Source organism: Emydura macquarii, unplaced genomic scaffold (assembly GCF_026122565.2).
Source record: "Emydura macquarii macquarii isolate MOO-44397 ecotype Brisbane River unplaced genomic scaffold, CSIRO-AGI_Emac_v2 contig_1039, whole genome shotgun sequence".
In the NCBI taxonomy this organism is placed as follows: Eukaryota; Metazoa; Chordata; order Testudines; family Chelidae; genus Emydura; species Emydura macquarii.
In genome coordinates this window covers 1,092,804-1,105,200 of record NW_027131176.1, presented here as the reverse complement: position 1 = coordinate 1,105,200, position 12,397 = coordinate 1,092,804, and the positions used below count along the sequence as shown (strand labels likewise).

At 38.6% G+C, this 12,397-nt stretch overlaps 1 protein-coding gene across 3 annotated transcripts in view; it reads left to right on the top strand.

Moving 5' to 3' along the window:
* The window catches only part of RUNX2 (RUNX family transcription factor 2), a 190,373-nt gene extending 179,405 nt beyond the window's left edge, over nt 1–10,968 (top strand). For all 3 annotated transcript variants that reach the window (XM_067544938.1, XM_067544940.1, XM_067544941.1), the window contains one exon: nt 9,782–10,968. In XM_067544938.1, the coding sequence (XP_067401039.1) occupies nt 9,782–10,260 (479 nt within the window). In that variant the 3' untranslated portion in view covers nt 10,261–10,968. The remainder of the gene's footprint in view (nt 1–9,781) is intronic.
* Nucleotides 10,969–12,397: the final 1,429 nt, after the last annotated feature.

Below are 12,397 nucleotides of genomic sequence, written 5' to 3'. Positions count from 1 at the left end.
AAAGTTCTGCTTCCAACATACTGCACCGATTGCTTACCTTACTAGATAGGTACAGGTAGTGATAAGCCCTAATATAAATACTTACTTTTTTAGTTTCAACAGGGTATGATGTTCTTCTGCACTTCCTGCCTTCAGCTGCTAAGTGTTGTTGTGCATAGTTAACTATTAAAGAGTTGGCACATTTCACAGCAGATGGTGAAGTACTATGTTATTACAATGGTGGGAGAAGTGCTTTATATGACAGACTCCATGTTATAGGTATATAAGATCACATCATCGTATGCAAAAATAGTGGGGAATAGTTATCTGTGGGGTTATATTATATACAAAAGACTAACAAAGAGCTTTGTTATGCATAAAAGTGTCAAGCTTTAAAATTGAATTGTCTCAGCAACCGGCTCTGTCCCACCATTAGAGAAGGTTGAAATTTCTAACAAGTTGAGCTGGCTGAGAACCAGTTCCTCTCATCCCCAAAATAAAACCAGGTCCTCCTCTCCACCATGACCACAAGGAGCCAGCATGTGGATTGTGGGTAAGATTACCAAGATGAGATAGTGAAAACTAGAGGAGACAGCAAAGAGCCTAATCAAGAGAGTTGAATGGGCAGCATTTGATGGCAGATGAAATTCACTCTTGACAAATGCAAGTGTAAACCATGTCCCCCTCTAGGGGCTGGGTCATATATATAGAAAGTCTTAGGAGTCTTCTAGAGTCTTTGCCCCAAGGTATTCTTGAGTTTATTAGCTCAGGCAGTAGACACTTATACTTTTAGAACCAGACATCCCTCGTTCAATCCCTGCTGTCAGCAGTCTGTCCAGGAGTGTTGTGCTACAAAGGAATTTCACATTAGAAGGAATTTCTACTCATTCCTGTTGCTGGGTTCTAAATTAACTAACCACCCTGGAAAAAGACCTTGCTCTCATTGTGAACAGCTCAGTGAAAACTAGTGCACAGATATGCAGTATTGGCCAAAAAAATAGTTACAATACATAAAGAAAGAGACAGGGATCCCTCTTTCTTTTTCCTGTGCAGCCATTGTAGCAGAAAAGTCTTGTTAAGGGAGTGGGGTGGGTAATGATAGAGCCCATGCTGGATTAAATGGGAAAGTGAAAAGAGACACCACTTTACCTGCTAAGCAACTAGGGTGACCAGATGTTCCAATTTTATACAGAAGTCTTGATATTTGAGGCTTTTTCTTATATAGGCACCATTACCTCCCACTCCCTGTCCCGGTTTTTCACACTTGCTATCTGGTCACCCTAAACCTGACAGATATGCCTGGAAATCACTTTCCTTTGCTGTATGCTTGGTTCTTCAATAGCTGATATTAATTATTTTATTTATGAAGCAGATGAACCAAAGTGGTTGGGGGCTACACAATAAATTCAAGGAAAAGTTCTGTCTAATCTGTCTATATAACTAATGAATAAATGGTATTTTAATGTGCCTAAGCACCATGCCTAAGCACCAAAAACACACAAGTCAGTGTTAAAAAAAAAAGTGAAATATCACCATCTAAATGCACATACAAAGAGGAAGTGCAAGACCAGGAAGATGGTATGTCGAGGTAAAGCTGTGAAGGAATTAAAATGTTCAGTTGAGTTTTGTTGGACTGCTGTGCTTAATAATGTTACAGTTTAAATGGTCTCACCTAGGCTTTGAAGTTAACACCTCATTGAGGTGAATGGTGGAGCAGTTCACACCACTGCTGCTGCTGTTGTTTTTCTGAAGACAGCATGTTGATGTACTCATCTGATTTAAAGGCAACCTGAAAATATGTAACAAAAATTAAGTAAAATATATATTTATTTTTCGAGTGCCTCAAACAACAGGAGCAAAATGGCATTCAGCACGGTTTGATTAGACTAAGCTTTTCATGCACACAGGATAACGACAGTGAAACCCTAAGGAGGTTAACCCTAAAGCCCCAGTTTTGTAATCCCAATCTATGTGGATGGAACCTTTTGCACTTCAGTGGCACTCCATTCCATTTCACTTGTGGGGATCTGATTTCAGGATTGGGGCCTCTTTTAAACAAGATACAACAAGTGAGTGACAAACAGAGGGCTTGCAGAAAGGAGGAAAAAGCTAGCAATGACAAGAACAAAGAGTTACATACACTTGGTTTTGCATAATTTGAGACTAATATGTTGGTTTGGTTTTGTTAGGATATAAATAAAACAATATATTTAATGAAATCAGTATTCCATGCCAGACACCTTCCTAACCATTATCAGTAATCAGTTTACCATGTGTCTTAAGGAGGACAGGGTGGTAATCCTAGGTTTTATTTTGATGAACACATTCCATACATAGGGAGCAGCACAGAAGACAGAATGATGGTAACCCCAAACCCAGGTCTTGATCCCATTCCCATTGACTTTAACGGGATTTGGATCAAACCCCAAGTGAGTTGCAGTAGTGAAAGGTGTGTATAGCTCTAATAAAAATAAATGTTCCCATTAGTATTGTTATTAAAATATTTTCAGCTCACCTATAACAAGGCATGCATCAGTGTACACTGTCTCCACATTGGAGAAGGCTAAAAATATAATTAAAAAATCTCTGGTTCCATAAAGGATGGATTCTCAATATGAGGGTTTCAGACAGATTCAGGGGATCATAACCACCTTCCCTTTCTCTATGACTAGATGGAAAGTGGGATCCCAAAACTTTACAGTTTTGTAAGTTGGGCATCGCAGTATAGAAAAAGTTGCAACACAGCCATAAAAAAAAATGGTGGAGAGCATCTTTCCCCAATTCACTTTTTAAAATGATGTTCCTGATTTTCTTTTGGCCTTGCTCAGAATATATAGTTTTGTGACAGCATAACTTGATGAGAAGTCCTTAACTAAAGATGAACTTGATTGGTGATAGAAAGTAATAGCTATACAGGCTTTACATTATTTTAAGAAACAAAATCCTAAACCTCACAATATGTTACTTTCATTAAATAAAAATGATGAGGATTATTTGTCTGAGTAATGACATTAATAATAAATACTAATAATTTGCATTTCTCTAGCATTAGTTAACTATGGAGTGCTTTACAAAAGTAGATCTGGGGTTTCATTTGAATTAGCACAAGAGGTAGGAAATTTTTATTATTTTCCTTTCAAAATGGAGAATCTGAGGCACTGAGAAAAAACAAAATGATGATCACTATTTCCATTGCACCAAAAGTCCCCAATCTTGCAAACATTTACACACATGCTCCACTGTACGCATGCTAATCACACTGAGCTCATACAGAAAGTTAAGGTTATGTGTAAAAATGTATGTAGGATCAGAGCCTAAGTGTGCATGCCAATTAACAGACATAAAAGGAGGCAGCCTGGGCTCCATGGAAAATATAATCTCAGGCCCCAATCCTGCAGTGGGACCACACATCATCAGCCCCTTGTGCCTGTATGCAGCCTCCTTGAAGCCAAGGAGCTACCTGTAGGAATACAACTGCAGCGTCAGGGTCTAGTACTGTAAACACTACCAGATGCAGGAGAAGAAGGATTTAAAAAATTAAAATGAAGAGTGATGACAATAAAATAAAATGACACAGTAATGCAAAAGTGTGTTTGTGGAAAAAGTCAGATATAAATTGCACACAAAAACTGCCTGTATTAAAAAAAACTAAGGTGGTAAAATCAAGCATTCAGAAGTTAGGAAATGCCAGACTTATGGGTTCCTGTGCAACCTTCATTCAACCCCCTGGTGTGTATGCATTATGATATATTATTTAATTACGTGATCACATAACTATTTTTCCCACTGGACCTCTGCCTCACTGAGTGCCCCGGATGGACGATGCTCACTGAATGGGCAGCTTATTCAATATTTTGTCTTCCCCTCACTGTTCAATGTGTGGCCACAGGCCTTATTTACTGCACACTATTTAAACTTTGCTCAGAAGACACAATTATTAATTCCCTCATGGGCATTTCTGTGATGGTCGTCACTACAGTCTCTGAGGGCTTCACAAACACTAATGAGTTGCAGGGGATGGTATTATCCCAATTTTACAATTGGGGAATTGAAGCACAAAAAAGTCAGAAGTATCCACTCATTTTGAGTGCCAAATCTGAGATACCTAGGGATCCGATTTTTCAGAGTACTTAACATTATATAGCACTTTTTATGTTCAAAGCAAAGCTCCCATTGACTTCAGTTGCACCTGACACTGCTCAGCACTTTTGAAAAGCAGACCCCAGAGTATCAAGTTAGGTACCCAGAAAATGAGAAACACATAAGTAGTGATCTTATCTGAGAAGTCTAGTTGAAGTGACATGCCCAGCATTACAATGGAACTCTGCGGCAGAAGAAGGGATAGAATTCAGTTCTCCAGAGCAGCATTCAGCTGCCTTAACCACAAGATCATCCTTTCTCTTCCTGCAGTCCTCTGCCTCATTCGCCACATACCTTCCAATGTCTGCAACAAATGAGATAAGGGTCCTACAGACACCCTCCTTCACTATGCAGCCCTGATTCATATGCAGAGCATTTTGGGCATTGAAAGAGGCAAGATCCTGTGGGGGAAAAATAGTATGTCATCATGTAATGAAATACTGTATCATAATGCATATGCACAAGGGGTCCAAATTAAGATTGTACAGGCAACCTTAATTCTGGGATATCCTGACTTTTTGAACTCTTGACTTAATGTTATTTTAGCATAGTTTTTGTGTCCAAGTTCCTAGGTTTTTAAGAAAGTAAACTGGAAAAAAAAAATAAAAATTACATCTTATTGACAGCCACATGGGTCCTCAGCAAGGTTGGAACCTTTAGATATACCACACAGACCTCTGCCACTTGACCTAATGGAGGAATAGTAGGTTGTCATCCTCTTTGTGGACCAGCATAAAGGGATATGGGACATTTTGCCAGTGGGTAACACAGATATTTGCTGACAGCGGAGACTCAGGAATCTTGGGTTCCATTCTCTGCTCTGGAGAGAGTATGCTCCATTGGGCACAGACTGTTGTGCCCCAAGCATGACATCTTCTCTGTTCCTTCCAGGGTGTCCTGGACTCAGCCCTATTCCCTACAGGGCTAAACAATTATTTTCCACTAGCCTCGTTCTCAGAAACAACAGAACTGGTTTGGCTGAAATTAAAAAAAGAGAGAGAGAGAGAGAGCCTGAGGCAGACACCTGACATGGAAAATTTCAGCTCAAATGGTTGAAAATTTGGCAGAGTTATAAACAACTGAAAACTGGATCTTATAATGGGAAGAGTCAGGCTACGTTAATAATAGGTGGTGCTACCATTCCCACCTATAATAAGCTAAACTGTGCAAGTAAATCATAGACATTAAAGAAGAAAAAAGCCTTAATAGATCAATTAGTCCCAAGCCCCTGCCTATTCAGGATAGAATAATTACTGAATACAGAACCCAACATACAATAACTATTGCAATCTTTAAACAGTGCAAGGCATAACACAGTCTAAAAGTAGCGGTGCAACATTGAGGTAAAATATAATTAATTAAAAGAGACTCTAGTGATAATTATAAGTATGCCAAGCTGAGTTTCCTTGCATCTGTCTGTTCAATTGTTTTCTAATATAGCACAGAATATACAAACACCATTGTATTTTCTCAGACATTCTTTTTAATGATTATAAGTGGATTGTTAAAAATCCCTTCCGCAGCAGACGTATGCAATAAGTTTAAAGAATGTTTCTTTAGTAATGTCCCAATAACAAAAAATGACTAAGCACATTCCAGCAAATTGCAATGTTTGTAAATTATAAAATTATCCCATAATCCCTTTAAAGTCCACATCAGCTTGCTGTACCCAGAAGGAGTTTATCTACCCACAGTACATTACTGTCTATAATAATTGAAAGTGATTGGCCAAAGTGCTGAAACCAGACGGAAATTTGTTGCATTATTCTCTGTAAACCACAAGCAGAGCTCATTAATTGAAAAATGAATGTCAACTGGCATTAGCTGGCATCTGTAAACTGAAATGGAGAAATGACCACAGCATACTGTGCTGTAAACAATATATCAGTGAAGCTGCAACAGGTAAAAAAAAAAAAAAAAGCAAAACCAATCCTAGACTGTTATTGGCAAGCTCCCAAGTCTAGGGTTTTTAATGAGGCTTCTGATTCAAAATAAATGAAACCACATGGAATTTTAATTGTTCTTATTTTAAATACAACACACACAAGAGCAGTATGGTCTGCAGGAAAGAAAGTATGTACTAACCTACTGCTTTAGAATAGAGATTGAGGTTTTAACATTACTTCATTTCTGTTCTAAATTTATATCTCACAGATGATTTGTATGCTAAACTACATTTGTGCAGAATTTACCTAGTAAATTTAAGTACAGTTCACCTAAACTCTCCAGAGGTAAATGCTGTGGTTAAAGAGGTAAACTCTGGCTTAATTTTTCTTTTGTGTTGTTAATTAAACACCATAAAATGATCATATCATGGAAGACAAATAAATCGCATTAGATGCCTATTTCCGTTTCTGCCTTTGCAACAGCAGTGGAGGAAACACTGTTTTCACTAAACAAGTGTTGCTTAGGCAAAGCATTCAGCCCTGAAATAAGCTGCAGGTTGCATGTTGCACTCATATAAAAAGTGACACTTCTTGAAACTGAGAGGCCTACTTTTACCACTGTTACATCAGAAAAATCAATGTAAATCTTTAATTATGGAGTGGGACAGGGGGTATTTCAACACACATACTTTACTGCACTTTCAGATTATTATACTATCAATCATCATCATTACCTATGTGCATGGCACTTCACAGCACAAGTACAAGTAAAGATTGATGCCATGCCCAGAAGAACTTACCATCTAAGATCCCAGTTATGAAAACAATTATGCACATGCTTAATTTACATGCATAAAGTGGTTGCAGGATCAGGGCCTAAGTTAAAAATTAAAGTAGCAGAAGGAGATAAGACAGGGAGGGAATGGAGAAGGCCTAGGACAAAGTGAGGTCAATAAAATGACCTGGGTACGTGGGAAGCCAGAGCATGAGTCTCCAGGGTTACATTTTAAAAAAGATATGATATCAGTGATTTGATGCAAAGAGAGTTAGAGTTTCCAGGCTTGAAAAAGTAGGTTTTAAGAAGAAAAACGAGGCACAGCAGACATTTGTTTTCCCAAAAAACTCCCTGCAATCCAGCAATTTTCTGATCAACCCTGCGAATAATATGCTCGCACAAGGGCAGTACAGAAATGTTGGTTAGGAAACACATTGCAATTTAATCCAAAAGGTTAAATATGTGGCTAAAAGGGAATTTAGCGAATTAGGCAAGTGACTGAATTGCAAGTAGGAGCAGTGCAGACATAACCCTCATTATGATAAGGAGTTATATTTATTCAGTGTTTAGGTAAACAGGATTCTGTGCTTTATAAGCAATCATGAAAACAAAATAATAAATATCAAACATGTCTTGGGCTTTTTAAAAAAAAAGGTACTTATTGCAAAGAAACAAAATACAAATACTTAAAACTATACAAATTCCTGATCTACTTTTGAATTTAACTTGCACTAGTGTAAATTAGGAGCAATTCCATTCAAGTCAGTGGAGTTACACTAATGTAAGAGCAACGTAAGCGCTAACAGATTCAGACTCGGTATCCGGAGCAGCTGGAAACACCGTACAGTAACCTTATTTTTCTAGATAAGTATCAGTTCTTTTCACAGTATAAAAGGAGCCACATGATAGTGTTCCAAAATAACAGCTTTGTTTCTGGGTGGTGTGGCCTCTGGCTGCTGTTTGTAGTTAGGAACCAAAGAATTTGCATGCAGTGATGGAGTGTTTGCTATAAAGATATAAGCTATGCTACATTCAATGGTGTAAAGGTTTAGTGGGTTGAGGATGGATATGGAGCCATTCACCTCTAGGTCACTGATTCAACTCCAGATCAGGGTAGTAGTAATCATATAATGATCACTCCTAGAAACAGCCCCACACTGAAACTTTAAACCCAGCTCTCTGAGTTTCTGAAGTGTTTGGATTAGAATCCTTCACTCTCAATCAGACCTTGTGATTTTGCCCTACACCTGATCTGGTTCTGAACATTGCCATTTGGCACATTTCTGATCACCAGCTGGCAGCATTTCACTGGCTTATGTCAAATGAGTTAATGGTCATGGTCCAGTTTCTAACGGTCAGGTGTCAAAATCATAAAAACCACTATGCCAGCTGATGGCACTCTCAACAGAATCCTTCGGCCTTTGGGTTTTCATTCATCACTGTTGTCTCTAACCATCAAGGCCAAGGACAGAATGGACAGGGAGACCAACCTACCCCCTCATTAGATGGGAATGTTTGCAGGTCAGGTTTGAGGTGTGTTGCTGCCATGGTGTGGGAAAGCCCTGTTGCTATCTGTATGCAACTAGTGCTGTGGATAAGCAAAGAAATTTAGTGTTCAGTGCCTTCATCTGGCACCTGACAGGAGCCCTAAATTCCCTTTTAAATAAAACAGATTTGGTGGTGTTGGGAGAAGAGATGGGTGAACCCCATGGATCATGAAGTTTTGCACAGCTGCTAAGTTTTCAAACAAAGGAGCACAGGATCAAACCAGTTTTAGCTCATGAACACTTACCCTTCAATTTAAACCATTGCTCCCTCCATATATATATATGCACATTTCATACGAGAGGGAGAAAGTGAGTACACACTCTAAAAGAGTTGTGTGCTAGGGAAAGATATCCTTCCTACCTCTAAAGGTAGGCTGGCACAAGTGAGTTCCCCTAGACTGCATTGTATTTTTTCATTAGGCTTTTTCTCTGCCCCTTCCTCCCCTCCACTGTCATTCTGCCAGCTCCCTAATCTAACTTCCACTATTCCTGTTTCTGCTCCTTCCCCGCCCCCCGTCTCCTAAGCAGAACAAATGTTGGAGTTCCACTGGTACATTCAAACCTAGGATGTTTGAAGGGGATTGGAAATGAGGCTAAATGAGTTCACCCGTCCCTGCTTCGCGTCCGAGACCAGCTTATTGTAGAGCGGTACCACCAAGAGCATTAGAGTAAACATGTGATATAGAGTGTGTAGACAATCAGATTGAGGAGACACTGTAGGCAGGCAGCTTCCATCAAGAATGAGTATTCAGCTTGCAACTTGCCATGCGCTGAAAATTAAAATCCTCAGACTTCCTAGCAGCTTGATGGCTCACCCAGTTGCAAAACTCTTGAGATGCAGCCAATAACCTTTTTCATAGATGAAAAACTTGTCCATTGGATCATGATCTGAGATATATTGAGTAATAGAGGCAGTGGGGGCATAATCATCCCTGGTTTAACTCTATTGATGTCATTGACACAACTAACTCAGCATTGCCAGCACTTGTGATTTTATTGTAAGTCTCATGATAATTTTGATTTTTCTTAGAGCCCTAGCTCCTGAAGGCAAGTGATCACATGAGACTCAGCTTTCATTTGAAATAAAAGATTTCTAGCCCTTATGGTTGCAGAGGAAAGCCTGAAAAGGTGACCCAAGTGCACCCTCTATGCTTAAAAACCAGAAGGCAAAAGAAAATATAATTCAGCATTTATTATTTTTAAAGTCTGATGATTTGGGGGGGAGGAGCAGGGAGTTGACAAGTGATTTTTCAATGCTTGGCATTGACAATACTGCTAACTCCATTGCCATCAGTGGAGTTACACCAGGGATACTTTTGGTCCAGCATTTGTATAAGACAGGTCTATGGTTCCTTGCAATGTATTATTTGATATTTCTTTAAAAAATATCACTTCATTTAAAAAAAAAATTATATTTACAGAATTTTCCCCCCATCTTTTGTTATAATTTTTAGGTGCTTCAGAGCTGGGCCCATTTTCAGATCCCAGGCAGTTCACAAGCATTTCATCCCTCACTGAGAGCCGCTTCTCCAACCCACGAATGCACTATCCAGCTACCTTTACCTATACACCGCCAGTCACCTCAGGCATGTCACTGGGTATGTCAGCAACCACTCACTACCACACCTACTTACCACCGCCCTATCCAGGCTCTTCCCAAAACCAAAGTGGACCATTCCAGACCAGCAGCACGCCATATCTCTACTATGGCACTTCATCAGGATCATACCAATTCCCTATGGTGCCGGGAGGAGACCGCTCCCCTTCCAGAATGCTTCCTCCCTGCACCACCACATCAAACGGCAGCACACTATTAAATCCTAACTTGCCTAACCAGAATGACGGTGTGGAGGCTGATGGAAGCCACAGCAGCTCCCCTACTGTTTTGAATTCTAGTGGCAGAATGGATGAGTCCGTTTGGAGGCCATACTGAAATTTCCTCTGCGCAGCCCAATCTCCGTGAGCCAAAAACAAATGGTCGACAAACTACAAAGTGCCTGATTTTTAACTAGATTTTACTGATATGTGCAACTGTTTAGATGGGATGGCAATGCCCATAAATAACACAAGAGTGACCAACCAAGCACAATCCACGTTTCAGATTATGTGGATCAAAGCACATGTTTTTCTTGGAAACATTTTACCTTGTTTTATATTTAAAATGTACTTTTTACACACAAAAATAACCCAGTTTTTTTTTGTCTAGACTGTTGTCATAAATAGTGAGTTCATTTGCCAATAAAGAGAAAACAGACTCCTCAGTTATCAGGAGAAACATGGCGAAGCAAGGCAAAGGCTGCGCTCCATTTTATTTTTTAAAAACCTTGAACTCCAGATACAGTTGCAATCATACAATGTATGGGACTCTGTTCACTCACATAGTGCAATTCAACTGGCTTGTATTGGTGCACATGAAAAGGAAACATAGATCAAGTTGCTTCCATTTTGCTATAATACATTCAGATCATGGTAGCTGTTTAAAATTTCTATCCAAGCCTTGTTGCACATAAAAGTTTGAACTTTTCGGTTCACTGTTGGGGTTTTTTTTGTACTTAAAAAGAATGAGTCTTCAAGGTACCAATCTGAACAGAAAATCTTGGGGTTTCTTTTTTTGTTTTTCTATAATTATTTTTGCCTTTGTCCAATTAACCAAAAACACCCTCCAACCCTCCAAAATTAAAGCAAAATCTTATTACTTATGCAAAAAAAAAAAAAAAAAAAAGAAATGAAAATGGCAATGTATTTTTACTAGAACCAAAATGGTATAGGTAGCACTTGTGTTTGGCTGTGTTTGTTTTTTGTTTTTCTTTTTAAATTATAAATGTGTGAAATTTGAGGTTATTTGCTAACATAAATCTTCATATAACTTTAAAGAAATATTTATAATTATTTAATGACATTTGGACCCTTTAAACGTTTTTTAATGTAATGCTATGTTGACTTCGGTCTCTAAAAGTGGGTTGTTTTTACAAAAATTAATTAAACTTCTTCAATGGTGTGAACCTCAGACCTGTACCTGAACTCTGAAAAACAGTTCCAGTGTGAACTGGTTACAGTGTGATTAACCCCTCCCCCTCCTCCCTAACCCAAAATGCATCCATAGCAAATGATTTTGGATGCAGTTTTTTTTTTTTTAAATAACCTATGAAGGAAATATTGTGTTTCATTAGCTATTTGGTTGCCTTCTACACAGTCTTGCCTTTTAATCAGTAATAACTGAGCTGGTTGAAAAACAGATAGGAAAAATGAGTGATTTTTTTTTAGCTTTTCCTTCCTGGTTTTTTCATCAACATTAGAAAAATGTCAAAATTCAAAAGATGTCAATTTTGACAAAGCATTTCCAATTTTGGAATGTTGACAAAATTTTGTCAGTGTCTCAAAATTCAAAATAATTTCAACCAGCATTTGCTCAGAAATGGGAGGAGGGGAGAAATTTGTGATAATTCCACTGAAGTTTCTTTCATTGAAATTTCAACCAGCTCTATATAATAATAAAGTTTATGAAAAAAACCAAAAGTATCTAGTCTTATGACATGATTCACCATTCATTAGCATCAAATGCTAGAGTGATGAGAATTCTTTTTTGTTTACTTTTAAATAGATACGGCAGTTTTCATATTGAAGAGACAAGCACAAGAGAACACTGTTCTGTAGACCAATACTCTGTCAGTTCAGTGTTCAGCAATACTCAGATCTTCAAACTTAAGATGAAAGTCACCTTAAAGCCATACTCCTGGCTATTAAGCATGGTACATTAATACAGGGATATGAAATTACACCCTATACCCTTAATCAACCTGTCTGCTACCAAACTGTAAACAGAAGTGCCCAAATTTTGCCCAGCCAAGGGCTGTATTGGCAAGTTCTCAGGAGTTTGAGTCTGATCCAAAAGCCACTAAAGTCAGTGGGACACATTCCATGGATTTCAGTGGGCTTTTGGAGGAGGCTCCTACTGTACACATTTTAAACTTTGATTCAGCAGTCCATCCATATTCAGCTAAACACTTAAGTATGTGCTTAACTTTGGATACATACTTAATTCCCATTGTCTTCAATGGGACTTGAGACCA